This window comes from Saccopteryx leptura, chromosome 2 (assembly GCF_036850995.1).
Source record: "Saccopteryx leptura isolate mSacLep1 chromosome 2, mSacLep1_pri_phased_curated, whole genome shotgun sequence".
Lineage (NCBI taxonomy): Eukaryota > Metazoa > Chordata > Mammalia > Chiroptera > Emballonuridae > Saccopteryx > Saccopteryx leptura.
In genome coordinates, this window is record NC_089504.1 from 331,419,925 (window position 1) to 331,445,828 (window position 25,904).

General features: G+C 48.4%; 1 protein-coding gene across 7 annotated transcripts in view; it reads right to left on the bottom strand.

The window, feature by feature from the left end:
* Nucleotides 1-25,904, bottom strand: part of RAP1GAP2 (RAP1 GTPase activating protein 2) — a 242,789-nt gene that overhangs the window by 92,335 nt on the left and 124,550 nt on the right. For all 7 annotated transcript variants that reach the window (XM_066363456.1, XM_066363461.1, XM_066363460.1 and 4 more), the window contains one exon: nt 25,812-25,896. In XM_066363456.1, coding sequence (XP_066219553.1) covers nt 25,812-25,896 — 85 coding nt within the window. The remainder of the gene's footprint in view (nt 1-25,811; nt 25,897-25,904) is intronic.

The window sequence follows — 25,904 nt, forward strand, 5'->3', positions numbered from 1 at the left end:
CATTGGGGCTGAGCTGTCACTGAGAAAGACCACTATTTCCAGGGCATCGTGTCTCCAGCTGCAAACTGTTGGCTGCTCCAGCACCCTCCTGTCCAGGACATGTTCCCAGCTGCACACCTCTGCCCTAAGGTGAAGAAGAAAAACAAAGCTCCTTCCTCCATGCCCACACCAGCACTGTTAGTAAGTGGCAGACACAAGGTTTAGAGATTACCTCAGCCAGAATTTCAGTTATCTGGGCTCTTCCTGTCGACACCCCCTCCACCCAGGACAATTGATTGCTGGGATTTTGCTGGAGTCAGTCCCTTGCTTACCACGTAGCCGGTTCTCATCAGATGTACTGGACTGAGAAGTGAATGAATGAATCAATCAATCAATACATGATTTTGTACTGCAGGGCTTGGCTAAGCAAAGGGGGGAAAAAGTCAGGGGAAACTGGTAACTTTGGGGGCTTGTGCTCCCCGGTGGTCCTGACAGGTGCCATCCCCCCTCAGCTCTGGCAGCCCCTAAAAGACCCCAACCTTGTCCTCCCTAAAGGGAAGCAGCAGAAGGAAGGCAACTGGCATTTCACTTCAGGCTAACCTGCAGCAAGGGGACGGCTGCAAATTGCCTGTTCTTTGCCTTCCCCATCTTCTAGTTAATGATTCCCTAAATAAATGCTTTGGTCCTGAGTGATTCTAACAGTCAGTCCCCAGGTTCCAACCACCTAATTATACATATGTAACCATGCGGGGATTCTGACGCTGAACAGCTTTCTTCCCCATAAAACTATATGTCAAGTAACTCGATTTCCCCGCCACCTTTTGCCAGGCGGAGATGATGAATGGGGTGCTGTGGCAAATGCAGCACCTGATGAGGTTGGGGTAAGGCCCTTGGGCTGCCCAGCCCAGCCCTAGCTGTTCAGGCTGCGGGAAGCGTTCAGATGCAAATACATTCACACCAACACAGAGTCCTGGACAACCACCCCCAGACAAACAACCAAAACTCACGGATGATACAACGGAGAGCTCCTGAAACATTCCCATTCCCCCCACAATACAGTCAACACTCAGGCAAACACACACACGTCTAGGCTTCAAGGAGGTTTAGGGCCCCCACAACCCAGTTGCACACATCCTTCTACTATAAATAGTAATAGTATGTTGCTGCTTGCAATTTGCCTGCCCAGTGGTCCCTTCTTCAAAAGAGACAAAGGAAGCACAGAGAGGGAAGGAAGATGAAGTTAGAAACCTCAGCCTCTTTCTCACAATCCGCTTCCTTTTCTACCAAGAGATGCGTGCATCCAGTGAATGTTCAAAGCAGCGCTGGCACCTGGCTCAGAGGGCTGGTGCCCCCTTCCAATCTCACACTGGATCTGGACAGGACTGGGACAGAGACGAGCCTGCCACGCTGGAAATATGCAGCCAAGCAGCACAAGTGTTCATTCTGGCTGAGGAGGCTGCACGCAGCCCCCAAGTAGGCCTGGTCTCCCCTAAGGAGGTTTCCTGGGGCACCTGGGTAGTGACATTAGCAGTGGACCCAGTGGTGGGCTCCACCTCCTCACAACCAGACCTACTGGGTCTGCTCAGCTGACTTAGCCAGCAGCTGGTTGGGCTAGTCATTGCTCCCTAGTTCCCCCAACCAACCATCTGGTACTGATGGTATCAGCCACCAGGGGGCCTGGTGAGTCATACCAAGGGTGCAGACCCACAGCTGGGGATTCAAGCCATCCCCTGTAATGTGGATAAGTGCAGCCAAGCTAGGTAATTGCAAAGCAGATCTATCTAGAGAGCTCTGACTTCTTACAGTTCCAGACACACTTCCAAGACCCTTCCAACTTCCCAAAGAGCTGGTGATATGTTCTGACCCCAGGGCACAGCCTCATCTTCACTAAATTGGGAGTTTCTTTGACCATACGGCCCTCCAAAGGGAAATGGAGCACTGGGAGTGACCAGCCTGAAAAGGCCACCAGGAAGTGAAATCATAACCCTGCTCTCCCACACCTTCCTGGAGAAGGAAGGTACATCCTGATTTGGTTAAACCTATGAGGCTCAGGCTAGCCACTCACCCTCATAACCATCCTCTCCTAGAACCATCAGGCAGCCTGGATCTGTTCTGCCTGGGAAACAGCATACCCAGAACGTGAAAGGAACCCGTTCAGAGGTAGGGCAGTCATGGGGTCCTAGCCAGCAGGAAGATAGCTGCACCTCGCACATGGAGACCCCGGCTCCAGCTGGAGTGGATGATCAGTCTTCCTACACTCGGCCACTCTGGTCAGCTCTGTAGGATCCTGCACACCTGAGTGACAGTCTTCCTGACTCCATCAGTTGATCAATCTAGCCCCACAGCTCCCCAGGAATGCTCTTGTCAAAGTCACCGATGACCTCCAAGTTGCCAAATCCAAGAACTTATGCCCGCCCCTTCACCTCTCAGCACCACTCCCTCCTTCTTGCAGCATTCGCATCTCTGGGGTCCACAACAGGTCTTCTCCTCTAGTTTTCCTTAGCCCTCCTCATGGGCTCCTCCTCCTCTAGAGGGCCAGCCTCCTCTTATCTCTGCACCACTGTCCTCCCATGCTACCCATCCACCCTTTCAGATTTAATATCATTTCTATGCTGACTCCCCCACATGAATATCTCCAACCTTGACCTCTCTCTCTGTGGCCCTCCACATCAGCATCTCCAGATGTGTATTGAGTTTTTCCACTTCACTGTCTCATTTGAGTTTCTCAAATTCAGTGTTTCCAGAATAGAGCCCCTGATCTTCCTCCCCAAACCAGGGAGCACCAAAATGTATAAGACATCTACTACCTGATCTAAAAATAGAAACAGACAAAAACACAATCATATTTAGAGATCTCAATATACTATTGACAGCTCTAAATCAATCATCCAATCAGAAAATCAATAAGGAAATATTGGCCTTAAATGATACACTAGACCAAATGGACAGAAAAGACATTTACAGGACATTTCATCCCAGAACTTCAGAGTATACATTTTTCTCTACTGTACATAGAACATTCTCAAGAATAGACCATATGTTGGTCACAAAACAAACACCAAGAAATTCAGGAAAACTGAAATTATACCATGCATACTCTCTGACCATAAGGCTTTGAAATTAGAATTCAACTGCAAAATAGAAGTAGAGAAACCCACAAAAATGTGGAAATTAAGCAAGATACTTCTAAAAAATGACTGGGTCAAAGAAGAAATAAAAGCAGAGATCAAAAAATATATACAGACAAATGAAAATGACAACATGACATATCAAAATTTCTGGGATGCAGGAAAAGCAGTAATAAAAGGGAAGTTTATATCATTACAGGATTATATCAAGAAACAAGAGAGAGCCCAAGTAAACAACTTAACAACACATCTTAAAGAACTAGAAAAAGAAAAACAAAGGCAACCCAAAGTCAGCAGAAGAAAGGAAATAATAAAAATTAGAGGAGAAATAAATGAAATAAACAACTGAAAAACTATAGAAAAAATTAATGCAACAAAGAGCTGGTTCTTTGAAAAGATCAATAAAATTGACAAACCCCTGGCTACACTCACTAAGAAATAAAGAGGAAGGATTCATATAAACAAAATCTGAAATGAAAGAGGAAAAATTACCACAGATATCATAGATATGCAAAAGATCATTGTAGAATACTATGAAAAACCATATGCCACAAAATTCAACAATCCAGAAGAAATCGATAAATTCCTAAAACTATACAATCTTCCTAGACTGAGTCACGAAGAAGTGGAAAGCTTAAATAGACCCATATGCAAAGAGGAAATAGAAACAACTATCAAAAACCTCACCAAAAATAAAAGTCCAGGATCAGATGGCAACTTTAGTGAATTCTACCAACATTCATAGAAGACTTGGTTCCTATCCTTCTCAAGTCTTCAAAAAAATTGAAGAAGCAATACTTCCAAAGATTTGGTTCCCATCCTTCTCAACACATTTATATTCTTCCTAACACATTTTATGAGTCCAACATAACCCTCATACCAAAACCTGGCAAGGACAATACAAAAAAAGAAAACTACAGACTAATATCTCTAGTTAATACAGATGCAAAAATCCTAAACAAAATATCAGCAAATCAAATACAACAACACATTAAAAAATAATACATCATGATCAAGTGGGATTCATTCCAGGAGCACACAGATGATTCAACTTACATAAATCGATCAATGTAATACACCATATAAACAAACAAAAAAGAACAAAAACCATATGATCCTATCAATAGATGCAGAGAAGGCATTCAATAAGATACAACAATGCTTAAGTTTAAAACACTCAATAAAATGGGTATAGAAGGAAAATACATCACAGTAATAAAGGTCATATATGACAAACCATCAGCTAATATACTAAATGGTGAAAAACTGAAAGCTTTTCCTCTAAAATCAGAAACAAGACAAGGCTTCCCACTCTCTCCATTCCTATTCAACGCAGTGCTGGAAGTCTTAGCCGGAGCAATCAGACAAGAGAAAGAACTAAAAGGCATTCATATCAAAAAAGAAGTAAAGGTTTTACTTTTTGCAGATGACATGATCCTATATAGAGAAAACCCCAAAGAATTCACAGAAAAAAATAATAGAAACAATAAACCAATCCAGTAACGTAACAGGATACAAAATCAATATACAGAATTCTATTGCTTTCATATATACCAACAATAAAACTTTGAAAAATGAACTAAAAATAAAATAATAATCCCTTTTATAGTTGCAACAAAAAAAAATAAAATACCTAGGAATAAACTTAACGAAGAATGTAAAGGATCTATATAGTGAAAACTATAAAGGATTATTAAAGGAAATTGACAAAGACACAATGAAATAGAAAAATATAGTATGTTCATAGAGAGGAAGAATAAATAAAGTTAAAATGGCCATATTACCCAAAAAAATATACAAATTTAATGCAATTCCCATCAAAATTCCAATTTAATATTTTAAAGAAATGGAACAAAAAATCACCAGGTTTGTATGGAACTATAAAAAACCCTGAATAGCCAAAGCAATTCTGAGAAAAAAGAACTAAAACAGAGGTACCACAGTACCTGACTTCAAATTATACTACAGAGCCACAATAATCAAAACAGCGTAGTACTGGCAGAAAAATAGACACACAGACCAATGGAACAAAATCGAGAGCCCAGCCTGACCAGGTGGTGGCGCAGTGGATAGAGCGTCGGACTGGGATGCTGAGGACCCAGGTTCAAGACCCTGATGTCACCAGCTTGAGTGCGGGCTCATCTGGCTTGAGGAAAAGAAAAAAAAAAAAGCTCACCAGCTTGGACCCAAGGTCACTGGCTCGAGCAAGGGGTTACTTGTCTGCTGAAGGCCCGCGGTCAAGGCACATATGAGAAATGAACAACTAAGGTGTCGCAAAGAAAAACTGATAATTGATGCTCCTCATCTCTCTCCGTTCCTGTCTGTCTGTCCCTATCTATCCCTCTCTCTGACTCTTTCTCTGTCCCTGTAAAAAAAAAAAAAAAAAAAATCAAGAGCCCAGCAATAAAACCACATATATGTGGAAATCATCTTCGACAAAGGAGCCAAAAACAAACAATGGAGAAAAGAAAGCCTCTTCAATAAATGATGTTAGAAAAATTGGAAAGCCACATGCAAAAGAATAAAGCTTGACTACAATTTGTCCCCCTGCACAAAAATTAATTCAAATTGGATCAAAAGTCTAAATATAAGATCTGAAACAGCAAATTACATAGAAGAAAACATAGGTACTAAACTCAAGAACCTCGGCCATAAAAAACAATTTATGAATTTGACTCCAAAGGCAATGGAAGTAAAGGCAAAAATAAATGAATGGGACTGTATCAAACTAAAAAGATTTTGCATAGCAAAAGAAAGTGACAAACAAATAGGAAGCCACCTAAATGGGAGATGATATTTGCAAACAACAGCTCCGATAAGGGGTTAATATCCAAAATATATAAAAAACTCACAAAGCTCAGAAACAAACAAGCAAACAATCCAATTAAAAAATGGGAAAAGGAGGCCTGACCTGTGGTGGCACAGTGGAATAAAGCGTAGACCTGGAACACTGAGGTTGCTGGTTCGAAACCTTGGGCTTGCCTGGTCAAGGCACATATGGGAGTCTATGCTTCCTGCTCCTCCCCCTTCTCTCTCTCTCTCTCTCTCTCTCTCTCTCTTTCCTTCTCTCTTTTTCTTTCTCTCTCCTCTCTCTCTAAAAAAAATTTTTAAAAAATGGGGAAAGGACATGAACAGACACTTCTCCCAAGAAGAAATACAAATGGCCAACAGATATATGAAAAGATGCTCATCTTCACTAGCTATTCGAAAAATGTAAATCAAAACTACAATAAGATACCACCTCACAGCTGTTAGATTTGCTATTAGCAACAAGACAGGTAGTAATTAAGTGTTGCAGAGGTTGTGGAGAAAAAGGAACCCTCATCCACTGTTGGTAGGAATGCAAATTAGTACAACCATTGTGGAAGAAAGTATGGTGGTTCCTCAGAAATTTAAGAATACAATTACCATATGACCCAGCAATCCCTCTACTAGGTATCTGCCCCCAAAACTCAAAAACATTGGTACATAAAGAACATGCACCTCATGTTCATCGCAGCATTGTTCACAGGGCCCAAGACATGGAAACAACCAAAGTGTTCTTGATAGAGGACTGGATAAAGATGTGGCACAATGTAATACTACTCAGCCATAAGAAACGATGACAGAGTATCATCATAACAACATGAATGGACCTTGAGAACATTATATTGAGTGAAATAAGTAAAACAGAAAAAGCTAAAAACTGTATGATTTCATACATATGTAAGATACAAAACTGAGGCTCATGGTCATAGATAAGAGTGCAGTGGTTACCAGGGGGAGAGGGATATAGGGGAGGGGAAGGAGTATGGGGGAGGGTGGGAGGGTGTGGAGGAGGGAGAAGGATATAAAGAGGGACAAATAAAGTGACAGAAAATGATTTGACTTTGGGTGATGGGTACACAACATAATTGACTGTTCAATTGATGTGGAGATGTTTTCCTAAAATCTACGTACTCTTGTTGATCAATGTCACCCTGTTAAAGTTAATTTTCTTAAAAAAAAAAAAAAAAAAAAGCTGCCCTGTTAATAATTTTTTTTTTCCTGTATTTTTCTGAAGCCAGAAACGGGGAGAGACAGTCAGACAGACTCCCGCATGTGCCCGACCGGGATCCACCCGGCACGCCCACCAGGGGGCGACGCTCTGCCCACCAGGAGGCAATGCTCTGCCCCTCTGGGGCATCGCTCTGTTGCGACCAGAGCCACTCTAGCGCCTGGGGCAGAGGCCGAGGAGCCGTCTCCAGTGCCCAGGCCATCTTTGCTCCAATGGAGCCTCGGCTGCGGGAGGGGAAGAGAGAGACAGAGAGGAAGGAGAGGGGGAGGGGTGGAGAAGCAGATGGGCGCTTCTCCTGTGTGCCCTGGCCGGGAATCGAACCCGGGACTTCTGCACGCCAGGCCGACGCTCTACCACTGAGCCAAACGGCCAGGGCCAATAATTTCTTATATCTACAGTCCACCTCCTTCACTGGCAGGCAAGCTCCACAGGGCAGGAACCTAGTCTGCCACGTCAGGGCTGTATCCCCAGGCCCTAAAGCAGTCCCTAACCATGCAGGCATTCAATAAATATTGGCAAAATGAATGAAAAGATTTCACTGGTACCTCCACATGCAAGATGTTGTTACACAGGAGAGTAAGCAATACAAACTCCTGCTAGCGGAGTTTAGGGAAGGCTTCCTGGGGGCGGGGGGCATCCTAGCAATGTCTTTGCATGAGAAGACTTGGAGAGAAGGAGGAGGGCCGCAGGATCAGTGCAGGAGAGGAAGCCTGAGCACCAGAAGAGAAGCAAGCAGGAAGCACATGCAGGAGAAACAGTCATCCTCACTATCTGGGAACCACCCATTACTGTCAGGTGTCTCTGCCAGGAGTGACCTTCCTGGAACACCATCCCATGACCTCCCCCACCAAGTGCTGGGAGGTGTCTCAGGCCGCCATTTGTGCACCTTCAGCTGAAAGGACCCTGGCCTGCTTTCCCACCCCATACACAGGGTGCTTCCCACAGCTGCTAGGACCCCACTCTGCCTCCGGAGGCAATGGAGCTGCCTGGCGACAAGCCACACAGGACTCTGCACCTCACACGTGGTCTTCGGGAATCCACCAAATGAGTGAGCTACCCTTTAGCAGAACCGAGGCAAGCCTACAAAGTGCCTTTGTGTGAGTTTGAAAAGGGCACCTTTCCAGTAGACCAACTGGAAAAAGGCGTCCTTTCCTCTGGTCAGATGCAGTCCCTCACGGGACACCGGGTTGGCCGGTGGATTGCCAACTCCAGCCCCGCTCACCCCCTGTGCTGGGTGCCCTGTGCGTACACTTCTCCCCCGGGGATCTCTTTGCAGTCCACGGCCCCGTCTGGATGAGCTGCACCTGAGCCCAGCGCCCTCAAAGCTCCATCAGCCGAGGAGTACAGGTCAGTCTCAGGAATCTCAGGAGTCTTGCCCAGGTGACCCTGGTGACAGTCCCCATGGGGCTGAGGCTGTAACTCACCCAACCCCTCCCCATCCCTCACAACAGCTGATGGCTGATTCCCAGAAGAGGCTCTCTGGGTCTTGGTGCCGAGCACCCCCCACACTCACAAGGAGAATTACAGATTATGGGTGGAATGGAAGGCCTGCCGGGTGTTTGCTAGCCAGCAATACTGAATTGTAAACACGTGTGCCTGTTTACTTTCCCTGCCAGAGCCTCACTAGCTGCCTCGTAGCCAGGCAACGCTATCTGACCTGAGGGACCAGGAGGGGGACTTTCTGTGCCAGGCAGGTCACCTGGGGAGGGTTATCTAAGCACAACCAGTCTCAGCATAATGAAGTGCCACCCTCCCTTCCCACGGGCCTCACCACCCTCACCCCCAGATGACCCTGGACCCACACACCAGAGCATGCACTCGGGCAGGAGAAACAGAGGGTGGTCCCCGGGACGGGAAATGGTGCCACTGTTAGAATGAGACAGAAGCAGATCACTGGGATCAGGTGTCACTATCAATCTGGTGGGCAGCTTGGCTGTTTCCCTGCCAGCCACAGAGAGCCAGGAAGGAGGCTGGACCTGCAGCAAGGGTAAAGTGAGACGGGCGGAAGATGACTGTGTGACTGGAGGCAGGCAGTGGCAGCTCCTTTCAAGAAGAGATCGGCCCTGGCCGGTTGGCTCAGCGGTAGAGCGTCGGCCTAGCGTGCGGAGGACCCGGGTTCGATTCCCGGCCAGGGCACACAGGAGAAGCGCCCATTTGCTTCTCCACCCCTCCGCCGCGCTTTCCTCTCTTTCTCTCTCTTCCCCTCCCGCAGCCAAGGCTCCATTGGAGCAAAGATGGCCCGGGCGCTGGGGATGGCTCCTTGGCCTCTGCCTCAGGCGCTAGAGTGGCTCTGGTCGCAATATGGCGACGCCCAGGATGGGCAGAGCATCGCCCCCTGGTAGGCAGAGCATCGCCCCTGGTGGGCGTGCCGGGTGGATCCCGGTCGGGCGCATGCGGGAGTCTGTCTGACTGTCTCTCCCCGTTTCCAGCTTCAGAAAAATGAAAAAAATAAATAAAAAATAAAAATAAAAAAAAAAGAAGAGATCGGACAACTTCAAATCAGGGCTGGGGGAGGCTCATGTGTGTCATTTTCTTTTTCTCTGTGAGGGGTTATCTTTCCACCTGCACGGAGGATCAGTAAGTTGCTGGCTAAAGTTGACAAAACCAAGGCCAAATCAGTGGTAGACTGGCAGCGCGGGTGTTGGGTGGCCTTCTTTTCTCTGTGGAAAAGCTTAGGATGGGCAGCATGTGTACCCTTTAAACTCCACGAGCAGGGAGGACCTGTGGGATCATCTAACTGGTCATGGGCTCACAAAGGAATAAAATGAGGGAGGCAGAGCATCAGTGACAGACCATGGACTCCCGCAAAAGAAAGGCCTCTAGGGTTTCTGCAAGGAAGTGCATTTAAAAATCCCCCATTTTACAGATGAGGAACCCAGGTCTAACAAAGCCCAGCCTCTCCCACTGACCCATGAAGGTGGCCTGAGCTTGTTCCCAGAAGAGGCCGTCTGGGTCTTGAAGAATGCCCCTTCCAAGATGCTCTTGTCCTAATCCTCAGAACCTGTGAATATATGAGGTTACGTGGTGGCAAAGGAGAATTCAGTTTGCAGGTGGAATTAAGGATGCTAATCAGCTGATCCTGAAATGAGATGAGGAGACTGGGTTATGCAGATGGAATCACAAGAGTCCTTCTAATAGGAAGCAGAAGAGAGAGAACCAGAGAGATGAGAGTGGGAATGGTTACTGCCTTTGAAGAAAGATATAAAGCCAAGAGCCAAGGCATGAAGGCAGCCTCTAGAAGCTGGAAAAGGCCAGGAAATGGTTTCTCCCCTGGAGCTTCCAGAAGGAAAGAAGGCATGTCAACACTGACTTTAGCCCCGGGAGACCCATTTCAGATTTCTGACCTCCCAGAACTATAAGATGGTAAGTCTCTGTTGTGTTAAGCCACTAAGTTTTGGCTATTTCTTTCAGCAGCCATAAGAAACTAAAGACAGACCTCCTGACAGGTACAAGCCCAACAAGACTCTGTGGGGAGAAAGAAACCCTGACACGCCAGGCTCCACACCTCTGACTGGGGAGCATTTCCCTGCTCCTCAAACCCGAAATGCCCTGTGGCATATACTCACAGTCTGGGGTGAACTTGACTGTGACATTTTGATAACTGCCTTAAAGCTCTTTGCTAATCTTCAAGAAACCAGGTGTGGACTCCTGACCTCCACTGGGCCCAGGACTCGTGCAGCAAGAAGAAAGGCTGCCCATTGGGTGGGAAAGGACCACACCATGCAAGCCGGGCTCAGGACACTGCGGTCCATGACGACCCAGGCTAGACTGATGACCCGAAGGCCTGGCTTCCTAGTTCCCACCTCCACTGCCAGCACTACCCTCAGGTTCCCCAAGGCTCTGGATCCCAGCTCAGCCCTGCTCTCCAGGTGACAAAGCCCTGGCCTGACATTTACTGGATCCTCAAAGCTTTGAAGACCCATGTTGGGAAAACAGCTGAGTTACGTTAGCTTGCTAGTACTTTGCCTGATCAGTGCGTGAGCTTGTGGCAGAGCCACGTGTGTACAGCCTGTGTAAGGTTACGGGTGCCTTGCCCTCAGCGCGGATGGTGATTGCTGATTGCCTGCCTGCCTGCCTGCCTGCCACTGTGAGGGGCCATTTTGCTGTTTGTTTGTTTGTTCGTTTGCCTGAGAAGCGGTTTCCCCTGCCTGTGTGCTCGTCCACCATTGTGAGATTCTTAAACAGGAATGGCCCAAGTTTTCTGGCTCCACAGTTTCTCTATCGTCTGCCCGAATCCAATGTGGACCTGCCTGGCCTCAGCCACTGGCATTACAGCCCACCTTCCTGCTCCTCAAATCTGGCCATGGTTCCTGACCTGCTTCCTGCTTCACTATTCTGGTGTTTAAGGGACTCACTCTAGGGCGCCCGAACCCCAGCACCCATCCCCTCATGGGGGAGTGACAGGAAGAGCATCGTGCACAAATTTTCCTGCCCTTTTGCACTTAACCAGGCCACCCCTGCCTCCACCCCCAAGCAGGCGACACTGGAGCACTCAGTGGAGGTCACGTCCTATCTTGGGTCACTCTCAGAGGACGGTTTCTAGGGCTCTGCCTCCTCGTAGTCATCACGCCCTCCAATGGCAGAGATCACCCTTCCCAGATCAATGAAGGGTCACCAAGCGTGAGGCGGTGGAGACAAACAAGCTGCAGGGCCGGCTTCCTGCCTCCCACAGCGCAGCCCTCCCAACCAGGGAGTCACCACCCCGAAGGGACACTCCAATGTTGTCCTGAGCCCCATCTGGACATCCACAGGAGGATGAGGCCCAGGAGCCATGAGGGGACCCAGCCAGAGTCTCAGAATCATCCTGATCCCCACCGCGTCTCTGGGGTGGGGTGCAATTCTGGTCTCTGAGCTCGGGCTGCACGCCACAATCAGCCCCTGGAGAGGGAACGCACTAGAAACAGCAGCAGAGAATCCGGCAAAGGCCCTAAATCTCAGGCACCTTTAGTCAGGAAGGATATAAGGCAAAATAAGAGTTGGAGAGAGCACACCCTTCCCCACAGTACTGAAATAAATTTTTTAATATCATCATGTTGGTCGAGCAAAGCATCTCTGGGGACAAACAGGGCCCAGGTCTACGAGCTAGTAATCATCCACGAAGCACACCCAACACCCCCACCTCACCTCTCCCAACCCTTTGCCCTCCTTCTTCCCCACCCCCTCCTTTTAATCTTCCCTTCTGCCCTCTCCTGGCCTCATCTACCCCCATTCTGGCTTCCCACTTAGAGCCAACCAGCCATCACATTCACATCTCACATTTCAGATACTTCTTGGTCCTGCTGCCAAATCAAAACAGCTCAGCCCATGTCATATGCTAACAAACCCAATCCATGCCCACAACAGCTCAGCTCGGCGTCTGGTTAACTGAGTTAACCAAGAGGAGAGCCGGGGCTCTGGGGCCCTCCTGCCATGGGACTGGAGAAGCAAATGTCAGCCCAGCCTCCCGGTGAGGGCACAGCAATTCGCCTCAAAAGCAACAGTCATGCCCTCCTAGGGGCCCCTGCCCCTCCAAAATCACCTGGTCCTCCTATTTCAAGTCAGGGAGACAAACATTATGTATCAAATTGAAACAGGTTAGTAAAAAAAAAAAAGTTAATGTCTCCATCCTGAAAAATTACTTTTTAATCTTGCATCTCCTGTTCAGAGGACACTTATAGGAATTAATATCCCTTACAGAGAGGAAACATTTATCTAAACTTAAGCAATTCCTTCTGAGCCACCAGGCCTTTTCTTCTCTGGTTAAATGCAAGTAAAATTGAATTTAACTATTTCATTATAAAGGAACACAAACATTTATTTATGCCTCTATCTGTGTGTATGATGCCAAGATGTCTGGACACTTAGCAAATGGTAAGGATGAATATGTCTGGATGTTAGAATTATTATTAGGTTTTTTGTTTTGTTTTGTTTTGCTTTCTCTGTACTTTACAATTGTTTAAAATGTTTATAATAAGCATAACAGCATTTTATATAAAAATCAGGGGGTTGCTGTTTATTTACAAAAAATCTTATAAAAGTTCTCTAAGAAAACACTGGGCTTTTTGCTCAATGCCACACTCTCAAGGTTAGATCTATCAATGAGGAGTCACAAATAACCTATTATAAGCATTAAGTACCAACCACCAAGTGTTTATAAAGCACCAACTGTGGGCCGCTACAGTACCAGGCCCTGTAGCAGCAAGGATGGGGAAAAAAACGTCCTCCCCTTGGGACGTGAGTTGAGGCTGCACTCGGCCAGATCCTCCTAGCCCTGACCTGCAGCACCCTGTCCCATCACACACACCCCTGCAGTCTTACTTGAATGACATCCAATCACACAGCTTCTGGGCCTCACCAAGCTCCTACCAGGAGCTTCTGAGAGAAGGCAGCCCGCACCTATAGTGGTTTAAACGGTAGCCCCCAAAAAAAGGTATGTCCACGTCCAGGAATCTTCTAATATAACCTGATTTGGAAAAAGGATCTTTGCAGATCTAATTCAGTTAAGAATCTTGAGATGACATCTGGTAGGATCCAGGTAGACCCTAAATCCTGATAAGAGACCACAGAGCAGAGAGAGCAGGGAGAGCAGAAGGCCGGGGGACGACGAAAGCAGACAGTGGAGTCCCCGAGTGAAAGGAGTGCCTGGACCACCCCACACTGGAAGGAGCAAGCTAGGGTCCTCCTCCTTAGTGCCTTCGGAGGGACCGCGGCCCTGCCAACACCCCCTTTTAGACTTCCAGCCTCCAGAACTGTGAGAGAATAAATTCCCATTGTTTGGGGCCACCAAGTTTGTGGTACTTGGTTCCAGCAGCCCCAGGAAGTAAATCCACACCCCACAGCCTGAAACATCATCTCCACACTCAGCAGGGACTCCGCCAGGCCTAAGGGAAAACGCCAACAGGAGGGGGACACAGAAAAAAAAGTCCTGTGTCCTTGGGGGACTTTCTCAGTGTCCCTTTGGGAGCAAACACAGAACCCCCCCACCCACTCTCCCCGAAAGCACAAGATACACTGGGCTTGAGTGTCAGGTAACACACATTCAGGAGGGTGGGGGTAGAGTCTGGCAGGACACCTCCTGAGCAGGTCTCAGTGAAGAAGTCTGTATGGCCGCTCAAACAGGAGAGTGAGATAATCAATGAAACCACCCCACAAGCATTTAGCTCACTGCCCATGATAATAACTACCAGTGCCCACTACGTACCAATCTATAGTTCCTTATGTGCCTGTGCTTTCTGAAGCCCTTGCCCACCTGCTTCCTCCAGTAACCCTCAAAGCACACCTATGGAGTGGGCTCAGTTCTACACATGAAGAAACTGAAGTTCATAGGTGACTGAACTGCACAATATCACACAGTTGGTTACAAAATCCCAGGGCGAGGCCCAGGCCTCTGTGCCCCAGACCTGCCACAATCCACCAGGAAGAGCAGGACCCCAAACAAGCAGGCTGTGGGAGAGCCGGGGGCTAAGGTAAGGGGGGGACGCTGGTCAGGCCTTCAAAGGCAGGTCCATACCGAGGACTAGAGCAGAGTGGGAAGCAGCCACAGGGAGATGCCCTGAATGCCAAGTGTTCGACCAGGGCACAAGATCAGTGTCTGTCTAGAAATATAGACTCCTTTTAATATATTTAGCCACAGGCAAAAGGAGTTAGGAAGGAAACTTCTGATGGAGACAAACAAATCATAAAATATATTCTAAGGCCAAGCTTGGGACTCTCCATAGCCTTGAAATGTCCAAGTCTCCACTCAGTCTGATCCCCAAATTCTTTATGAGGACACTGGTTTTGCAGGGTCTTCCAGTGCCCCTGGGGATCACCTGGACTGTGAGCCCCTCCGGCTGGCTCGGGGCAGCCTCGCCACAGGAACGGGCACGTGATCCAGAAGGACGCTCCCCGGGTCGGGCTGAGTCTGCTGTGCAGGACCTTCGTTTTCAGCCTTTTTCCAGCCCCCTCACTGTCACCCAAGTGTCTCAGGCGGCTTCGAGTCTGATACACAGGGATCAGGTGGAGGCGATCACACAGAACACTTTCAATTTGTTCATTAGACATGAAGAGCCAGCTCAGCCGTGAGGACCCGGCAGGGAAGGAAACCCAGGCATCCTGAGGAGAAACTGTATCAACAGCGGAAAGGTCGGTGCACTTCATCCAGACTCCCCCTCTATGCACTGCTGTTCTCTGGAGGAATGACGACTAACACTTCTGCTGCACACACTGCGTGCCTCTCTTCTCAGTGATAAACTGACATCATTTCCATTAGTCCCCATTACAACAGCCTCTCTTATATTCCTATTCTACAAATGAGGAAACTGAGGCAGCGAGAAGTCCCACAGCCAGAAAGTGGTAAAGCCTTCATTCAGCCCAGGCAGACTGGTTCCAGACACTGTTCTTAACCATGACCTGACACTGCTTCACCTTTTGAGAAAGAGCCTCAAAGGGATCCTGACCCAGGTCAAAGGAACTGGATTAGCCCCCACGGTGGGGGAGGGCATGTGGCCTGACAGAAGGAAAGGGAGATAGGCTAGAGAATCAAATGAGAGAAGAGGGTCCTCAGAGAGAACATTCTGGAAGCCCAGCTGGCCTGTTCCCCAGCACTAAGGAGAGAAGGACTAAGGCCCAGACGACCTGGATGCCTAGGCCTAGGCTTGGACTTCATGAGCAATTTCTAGGAAGCAGGGCTCCCCTCTGGGGCCTCCAGATCGAAAGGCCAGGGGCCCGAGGCTACATGGGAGCAGGTGAGGGACTCTCATGTGTTGGTGGCTCCCAGTTCCCTAGAGAGAAGCCCTAACTAGTTGTTTCTCAAGGCAAGAACTACATCCACATCATTATCATCATCACTTATTGAGCACCTACTATGCATAGTCCCTCTACCACCCACCTCACAAATTACTCCATTACTCTTCTAGGTGGTCACTGTCCCTATTCCACAGGTGAAGAAATTAGAGGTCAGGGAGATTTAGTAACATGCTCAAATGATTCGTGCAAAGTGGTCTGGAGCAGTGAAGAAGACAGCACAGGCTTCTGGGTCGCACAGAAAGACCTGACTCTACCAGCTATGGAATCTGGAGCAAATAACCTCTTCTGACAATTTCAATCAGAGATGCCAGAAGTAATTCATCTCAAATGTCAACTCCACATGGCTGGCCGTGGTTGCCTGCAGTGTTTTGTTGGAGAGGAACATGACCCACGTCTAAACTCATGGGAAAGAGTGTCAGGATCAACTACTGATATCTGCCTGGACTGCTGGCAGAAGGGTGGAGTGAGAGCATGAGTGTCACCTGTTTGCCATCCCTGGGCTAGAGTAACACCATGGCTTACAGAATAGCTGTGCAAATACATGGGTGCACATATACAGCCACTGGATATCCCTGTGGGAATAAACCTAGACCCCTTTACTGTGCTATACACAATTAAATTAAATTAACATAAATCTTAGACCTGTAGTGAAAATTTAAAAGCTTCTATATGGAATAAGCAAAGATTTCTCAGGAAACAGAAAGCTATCGACATAAAATGAAAAAAATCCATAAATTAGACATCATCAAAATTAAAACTTCTGCTGTTGAAGACACTGTTAAGAAATGAACTTGCGCCTGACCAGTGGTGGTGCAGTAGTTGGGTCTCAGCCCGGGACGTTGAGGGCCCTGCTTCAAAACCCCAAGGTCACCGGCTATAGCGTGGGTTCACTGGGCTTGAGCGTGGGATCACCAACATGATCCCAAGGTCACTGGCTTGATCCCCAGGGTCGCTGGCTTGAAGCCTAAGGTCACTGGCTTGAGCCCAATGGTTACTGGCTTGAAGCCTAAGGTCACTGGCTTGAGCTGAAGGTAGCTGGCTTGAGCTGAAGGTAGCGGGCTTGAACAAGGGGTCACTGTCTCAGCTTGATCCCCACCCCATCAAGGCACATGTGAGAAGCAATCAATGAATTAAAGTGAAGCAACTATGAATTGATGCTTCTCATCTCTCTCCTCCCCCTCTCTCCCTTCCTGTATCTCTGTCAAAAAGAAAAAAAAATGAACTTGTATCCAGAATATCTAAAAAATGCCTACAAGAAGACAAACATTCCAATTTTCAAGGAGAACGAGGAGCAAAGGGAACTATAAGAATGGTCAACAAGCCTGTGTAGATGTGTTTGACATTATCATTCATCAGAAAAATGCAAATTAAAACCACAGTGAAATACCCCTACACACCCATTCAAGTAGCTAAAATTAAATAACTTGACAATGGCAAGTGTCGGCACGAATATGGAGCAGTCAAAACTCTCATAACATTTCCCAGTCAAAATGTAAACTAGTACCACCATTTGGCAAAAAGTTTGGTTGGTTTCATATAGTTAAGCATTTGCCTAGCATTTGACCCAGCCATTTCACTTTGTGTATTTACCTAAGAGAAATGAAAATACATACATGCCCAAAACAAAACAATAATACCTATACCATAATGTTCAAAGTATTTGGTTATGCATTATAGCCAAAAACTGGAAACAACTCAAATGTCCCTCAGTTGGAGAATAAGTGAACTGTGGCATAGTCACACAAAGTAACACACTACTGACACACTTAGGAGCACAGGTGAACCTCATGGAGATTATACTGAGCTAAGCACAAAAGTACAAACTACAAGATTCCTTTGAAATTAAGTCCTAGAACAGGCAAAAACTAATTCACGGTGAACAATCAGAACACTGGTTGCTTGGGAGGGTAGTGGGTGGCAGGGATTGACTATGAAGGGACACAAGGAACTTACTGAGGTGGCAGAAATATCCTATATATGAATTAAATCAGAGTATGAGTCGTATGAGTGCATGAGCGCATGCTTTAATAAAAGTAAACAGTTAAGATTTATGCATTTTAATGTGTCAATTTTTAAAAATCCGGTTACATCTAAAGTAATTTGCAGGAACTATAAGCTAGTTGGCCTTGAAACATGAACCAAATCAGGGACAATATGCATATGTGCAGATATGCACACATGAGGGGTGGGTCTGTGCAGGTGGTGCACACGCAGACATCACCATGGTCTCAATGCTTCCAAGGTGCAGCCCCACAGATGCAGACCAGGTAAGCCCCTCCTCGTGACTGCACTGTCCTTGGGATCCCCTGTCCACTGGCCTCTTATGAAATCCAAAGGCTTCCAGAACGTGGCTTCTGAGGAGAAGTCATCTGGACCCCCATTAGGCATAAATGGGGTCTATGGAGACCAGAGATGGCTCTCCCAGAGCCCACGGCATATCAGCAAGAGAATCAGCTAAACCTCCTGCCACAGTGGTAATCAGGGGAACACATATCTGTCCCCTTGTGTCCCCTTCCGGGACTTTCTTAAAGAAAAAGAAAACCAAGTCTCCATACTGGTGTCGTTGAGCCCTTCCTGTCCCCGCCCAAGAAGGCTCCCAACATCCTTCCCACAAATGCCTCCTTACCTTGTCTGTACATATTTGGTAGATCTGAGAGGGGCTAACACCCCTCACTCAACCCCTCCCAGGGTGGAGAGAAGACAGGGGGCAGGAACCGGGGGCAAAGTGAAGAGATGGCATCGGGCCTAGGGCTGTGCTACAAGCTGGAAAGGAAAGCCCAGCCGACCCTGAGGGCGAGAGACTGGCTGGTGGGCAGCTGGTGAGCGGGGAGGGCAGGAGGGGACCCGCACAGCTCTGCCTAACGGGGACGAAGAGAAGGTGCCTTTGACCTCCGTTTTTCCCCCTGGCATCTGGAGACTTCCACGCCTGCCTGACCTACCCTTAAAGGTTTCAGAGGTATCTGTGAGTCGTGAAGAGCCAAATACCAAGGAAGCAAAGTAGGAACAGGACTCTCTGCTCATCCCCACAGAAGGGACACCAGGCCTCCTTATCTTCGCCTGAAAGGAGAAGGTCTGAAGAGAGGCCTCCCTCAGACTTGCACAAATGGAGACTGAGTACAGGTCATCTCCCAGCTGACCTAGCCGGCTCAGGCCTAGTGGGGCTCCAGGGGCCAGTGTGATGGTTCTGATCAAGGTCACACCAAGTCCCAGCACTGTCACCTTCAATGAAACGCTCTGCACACTTACTGTGAACTGGGGGACAATCGGGTGGGTAAATCGAGCCCCATCACTTCACAAAGCCCAGGAAGGCTGTTGTGTACGGTCAGTCCAGGGGGGTTGGCCCAACCCCCATGCTTTCCATCAGGGCCCCTTCCGACTCCCCCCATCGGCCTCCCCACAAAGATGTCCTCACTCCTCTCCGCCGACTGAGAAGCCACCTGACACACTTGAGCTTGCCACATACTGAGCCATATGGTTTCTTCTGCTCAGTTAAGGCCCCCGGTAGACAGCAGGTTCTTTGAGGGATGAGGACTGTAGCCTTGGTTTGACCCCATGGGGCCCAGTGTAATGCTGGGCACACAAAGCCAGCCTTCCCTAAATGCCTGTTGATCCATCTGGGCATGAAAACATGATCATAAAACATGTGGGCCTAGAAACAATCCACAGCGTTCACAGAGAGACGGCCCCAAACCCTCTCCCAGCCTGCCCTGCGCCATCCACGGCTGGAGTTCTGGCTGGGAACTGGGCTCTCATTCAGCCCATCTGCTCGGCAGCTCTTTGGTTGCTTTTTCTCAGTTTCATATTAGAAAAAAAAAATCAAAAAAATCCCCTTGAAAAACACAAACAGCAAAGAGGTGGGGGAGGACAAGTAGGACCAGTTGCAGCAAGCATGGCGGGGGGCGGGGGAGTAGCCTGGGGTAGGGGGAAGAGCTTCTCAGGCTGGAGGCAGCTACTGCTCCACCAGTCCCACCCCAATGGGAGAAGCAACCAGAAGAACGGCTGTCCCTGCATGTGTGGGGTGGGATGAGAGGAGCACTTTACCAAAAATAGGTTGGGTCTTTGAATTTAACTCCATCTGCTGACTATAGTAGGAGCACAAGTACCTTCAGTGGGACCTTGGGCGAGTCATTATCCATCTAACTTATCTATAAAGGAGATGGATCATCCATCCCTGACATTCTGTGGCTCCCAAGCTAATCAATACCAAAGGAGTATGCCTGCCACCTCTACCCCAACCTGCACTGCCAAAAAAAACAGGTGAGACCCTCCCACACTGTCCAGATATTGTGGGGGAGAGAGCCTGGAAAGAGCCAACCCTCCACCTCCGTGTTGCAGACTTCAGTGTACAGTAACAACCCGAGAAGTTGGGAGGCCTGATCCTGCCCTCACAGCAGGTGGGAGCCAAGGTCTGTGTTGGGGAAGATGGGAAAGGAAGGGCCTTCGGCCCACAGCCTGCAGAACATGTCCATAGCTTAACTTAGAAACGTATTACCGAGATACAGAGGCTCAGCTGGGACATAAGATTCAAGCAAAACCAGAGAAATAGAAGATCAACTGCAGGCTCTCTGACCTGGATGTCCCTTCCGGCCAAAACACCATAAGCACCTGACAGCCACACCCCCCCACCCGGACTAGGGATCCACAGAGAAGATGGTTGCTGCCTCAAATAATTCAATCGGAAGAAGCTTCCCACAACCAGCAACGTGACTTGATAAGTGCAGTCACCAAAACGCTCCCCCTGCGGCGAGCAGGCTGGGCGAGGAAAATGAGGATCATGGTTTTAAGTCCCACGTGGATCAGTTAGCTTTGCACAGAGAAAGAGAACGTCCTAGTGGACAGATGCCTCAGGCTAAGTGTAAGGTACAGAATGAGGCCAAATGACAGTCACTAAAAGATCCCTAAGTCCAAGTATACCACACACTGATTCCTAACACCAACCACAGAAGAAGGGTCCTACTGCCAGTGTGAGTCCCCAGGGCAACCCCTCAAATCTTTCTCTGAGTTCCCAGCTCTGACCTTGGCCTGGGAGCTTTGGACAGTAAAGTCATAGGCTGGGAAATTCCCAAGCCGAGTTAGAAGAAGGACAGAGCATTCAGCATTTGGGCTGTCTTCTGACTAAGTCACTAAGATTTCCCTGCAGGTAGCTGCTCTGTTCTGAGCCTGCCGTGGGCCCCACCCAGGCCAGCCTTAGCCCCTGACACCTGGCTGGGCCCTGTGCCAGCCAGAGCAGAGATGGGTCAGGCACCCAGCATACGGTCATAAATAATTTTTAATAAACCAATATGAATTCTTCATCAGTCTCCCTCTCTCCTGGATCTCCGTGTGCCCTCCTGACTCTCTCCCTTCAGTATTTCCACACACTCAAGTCTCCCCTCTCACAAGCGTTGTCTACACCCTCTGACTTGCGCACCATCTCCACTCACTCCCCACAACTGCTCTCAGGTACATCAGCACCCAGGCCACTGAGCCCAAAAGCCACTGCGCACTCGCACTGTGCTTGGCCTCTCCGCAGAAGCGGGCACGGCTTTCCGACCCTCCTTTGTGAAATGCTCCTCCCACCAGGCGCCCAGCCTCCTCCACACCAGCCTTTCCTTGAGTCCCTCAAGGTGCTACCCCAGGTATCTTTTCCTTACTTCACCCTCTTCCTGGAGAGTTCCCCACCCCCACCCACCCTCTTCCCCAAGCTCCAATTCCCATCTCTATGAAAATGACATCAGATTTTTACCTCCAGTCCAGACCCTCCTTCTAAGCCTGGCCCCCAAATACCCAGCTGCTCACTGACATTCCCTTTCGTGTCTCAAGCATGTCCAACTCAGCACTTAGAAGTCAAGCCCTCATCCTCCCTTCCAGGTCATTCCATCTCAGAAAATGCCTGTAACATTGATCCAGATGCTCCAAACCTGGGGCCACTCTAGCCCCCTACCTCTCCCAAATCCTCATCAGTCTACCTCCTAGGAAACCTGAGGTCTGACCGCTTCCAAGTAACCTCACAGGGCCTTCAGTCAGGCCGCCGTCCCCTCCAAACTGGACTCCTGCAGAGACCTCCCAACTCATCTCCCACTTTCCACCTGCTCCTCCCTATGCACCGCACACACAACGGCCAAGGTGATATTTCCAAACTCCCATCATCTTACTCCTCTGACTAAAATCTTCAATAATTTCATTGCCCTTAGTTAGGAGAAAGCTCAAAATCTTCAGCAAAGCTTTCAAGGGTCTGACTCTGTCCCTAACTGTGGATGCTTTGGCCATTCTGGCTGGAAAAACCACCTCTATCCTGTGGCACGGCATTTCAGAGCCGGGTGTGTGGGTAAAATTCACGTTCTCACCCAGTGGTCTGGAGTGAGGCCGGGGATTTTGCATGTCTAAGGAGCTCCCAAATAATGCAGGTGTTAGTGGTCTTTTGGCCTCCCTTTGAGTAATAAGCATATAGAACACCCTCTTCCACTCTGACTATAACTCGGCTAACTAAGTCCTACTCAACTCTCAGGGTTCAGCTTAAATTTCATTTCCGCAAAGAAGCCCTACCTGGTCTGACTAGTGGTGGCGCAGTGGATAAAGCATCAACCCGGGATGTTGAGGTGCCTGGTTCAAAACCCCAAGGTCACTGGCTTAAGCCCAAGGTTACTGGCTTGAGCAAGAGATCAGTGGCGTGGCTTGAGTCCTCTACTCAAGGCACGTATGAGAAGCAATCAATAAACAACTAAAGTGAAGTAACTATGAATTAATGATTCTCATCTCTCACTTCTCTCTCTCAAAAAAAAAAACAAACCCTACCTGAGACTCCAAGATTACATTAGATTCCCCCTCCACAGACCTTATATTGTCCCCCAGTTATGCGGTGCTTCTCCTATGGAATATTAATCACACCTAACTGTCCATCCCTCATTCTTAAAATTACTTTTCAACTCTTATCTCCACAGCTAGACTGCAAACTCTAGAACAGGGATCATCACAATGTCTTTTCTTTTTAAGTGAGAGGAGGGGAGATAGTGAGACAGACTCCCACATGTACCCTGACCATGATCTACTGGGAAACCCCTATCTGGAGCCAATGCTCCAATCAACCAAGCTATCCTCAGCACCTGAGGTCGATGCTTGGATCAACCAAGCTATCCTCAGTGCCACAGCTGACACTAGAACCAATCAAGCCACTGGCTGCAGGAAGAGAAAAAGAAGAGAAGGGGGAGAGGGAAAGGGAGAGAAGTCGATGGTCACTTCTCCTGTATGTCCTGGCCAGGAATCAAACTCAGGACATCCATACACTAGGCCAACATTCTAACCACTAAGCTAACCAACCAGAGCAGGATCATAATGTCTCAATCACTATTAAGTCCCCACCACTCAGGACGTTGTCAACATTTATAGTAAATGCTGTTGGTCTTGTCTGACCAGGCGGTGGTGCAGTGGAGAGAGCGTTGGTCTGAAATGCAGAGGACGCAGGTTCAAAACCCCAAGATCGCCAGCTTGAGCATGGGCTCACCAGCTTTAGCACATGGTCGCTGGCTTGAGTGTGAGATCATAGACATGACCCCATAGTCACTGGCTTGAGCCCAAAGGTTGCTGGCTTAAGCAAGGGGTCACCAGCTTAGCTGGAGCCCCCCGGTCAAGGCACATATGAGAAAGCAATCAATGAACAACTAAGGAGCCACAATGATGACCCTCTCTCTGTCTCTCTCTCTCTCTCTGTCTTTGCCACCAAAAAAAAAAAAAAGAATTGCTGTTGGTCTTGCCTTTCTGCATCCATTTTCTCTTCTTCTCATAGTAACACCTCAACTTTCCTTTGAGAAGTTCCCCCTCCCACTCTTGGTTCTTAGAGTTTAGGTGGTAGACATGAGAACCAAGTTTGGCCAATCAGAGCCTTCCATCTCTCTGTTGCAATGATTGGTTCAGAGATAGACATGTGATCCAAGGTAGGCCAATGTGCTTCCTCCCTGGGACTTTTGTTAGAACTACTAGGGAAAAAGACTCTTCACTGGAGTCACTTAGCAAGTAGGAGCAGCTGTCACAGTCACGTAATCACGAAGACAGAGTTTAACAAAGGATGAAAACAATACAGAAGAAATAGAGAAAGAGACAGGTTTTATGGATGCAGCCATGCCTGGAGTCTATATTTGCCATTACAAAGGCAATAAATTCCCTTTTATGCTTAAGCCAAAGTGAGTTATGTTTCTTTCACTTGAAAGCAACAGTCTTGACTAATACAACACTCAAATAAATATTGGGCGTTGAAGGAATTAAATGAGTGAGTAATTAAAGGCTGCCAAAAGAACTCAGCAACTCCTCCTAGGAAACTTTCAGAGTTCCCCTGGCAAACTCCCGCCTTCCATGTGCACAGAGACAAGCATCCCACACCCCATTTTGCAGATCAACATGCTGAAACTCACAATGGTGATATGCTTCCAGCATTACCCTGTGCAAACAAGCCACCCCAGCACCTGGCTCAGCTGCCAGCACTGTGACGAGGCTCATAAAGGCAGTCTAGCTTTCAGTGGCCCCAGACCCCCAGCAGGAAGACAGCAGGGCTGGCCTCAGTCAGCCCTATAGCCCACCCACTCTAGAACTAATCCAGCGAGAGCTGTTCTTCAAATGATATTACCCTCAGTGCATACCACACAGCTCTGTGCACAGTGGGCATTCAGTAATGGGGTGATAATGAAAAGATGCTTTTTATCTGCTTCCTTAGGGGGTATCACTTTGCAACAGACTATGTCGGGGAAGAGGGGGTGCAACAGAGAAGAGCCCTAATTATTTCCCTGTGAGTCAGCTCACAGCAGAGCTCCAGGACAGAGATGGAAGCTGGCCTATATATCCTCTCATATGACTCAGGAGGCAGGTGACTTCTTCAAAGCAAGTCCCTACCTGGGAAAACGTAATGGGGGGGGGGGGGGGGAGGGATGGAGGTGCACTGCTGCCTAGGCAGGAATACTGCCTGAGCCGAGTCCTCCTTGAGGGCCGCAGCAGGCGTGTGTGGCCATCCTGCCACGGGGGACTGAAGGGTAAAGGGGAAGGGCATGGTGGGGGGAGGGTGCTGCCCCCTCAGCTCCTCTCCAGGAATGAGAGGGTCCTGGGGTCCTGGACCCTCTCCCAGGAAAGAGACCTGTGAATAAAGTGTTAATAGGGAAATAATTACTGGCTCCCCAGAACCTCTAAGGTAACTCTCTCACAGGGATTGGGGTACAGGGACAACCCAAGAAGGCCACTCAGAAGCAAGGAGACCAGCATGCAAGTTCCATTCAAGAACCAAGAGGGTCCCAGCCCACAGGACCCCTCCTTCCTCACCCCCAGACCCCAGAAGCCCTTCTGGGCAGTAGCCCCTTAACCCATTTATGCCTCATGTCCCATTATTGGAACATAATGACATGGGAGTTACTTATATCCTACTGCTCAAGGTCATCGCCGAGGTCTGATTTTTCAAACATGTCTGCCTCCTCAGGGTATGTGTTATCACATGGTGCACAGTTAGTCACTGCTGCAGATACAGGCCTGCTGGGAGCTTGTCAAAAAGTGATGTAAATTTTCAAAAAGTTTTGAAGAACTGAATTTCAAAAATTCCAGCCTCCAGCACAAATGGGTTAAGGCACTAACCTCTGGCTGCATTCTATCCCTCTCCCACTTACTCCTGCCCACGCCCCTTGTTCCAGAACCCCACAGTTCCACAGGGCCTCTCACTAACTGCCAAGCAGCCCAGTCTATTTCCTCACCACGCCCTCACACCCCTGAACCTCCCAGTCACACTTTCCTGCTACACTAAGCTCAAGTGAACCGGCTTCCAGAGGTGTCTGGGCATTTCATGGCCCCCACTGGGACGGTCACAGCGGGGCCTGGGGCCAAAACAAAGAGAGCCTTGAGCTTGACCCCCCACATACCTTACCCTCCCCACTTCCCAACTGGAAGCGTCTTACCTTCATGGTGGGAGGTGCAGTGAGAGGAGGGGACAGCGACCGGTCTGGGAGGGTCACATCTGAGCTGTGGGCCAGCTCCTGCTTCCTATAAGG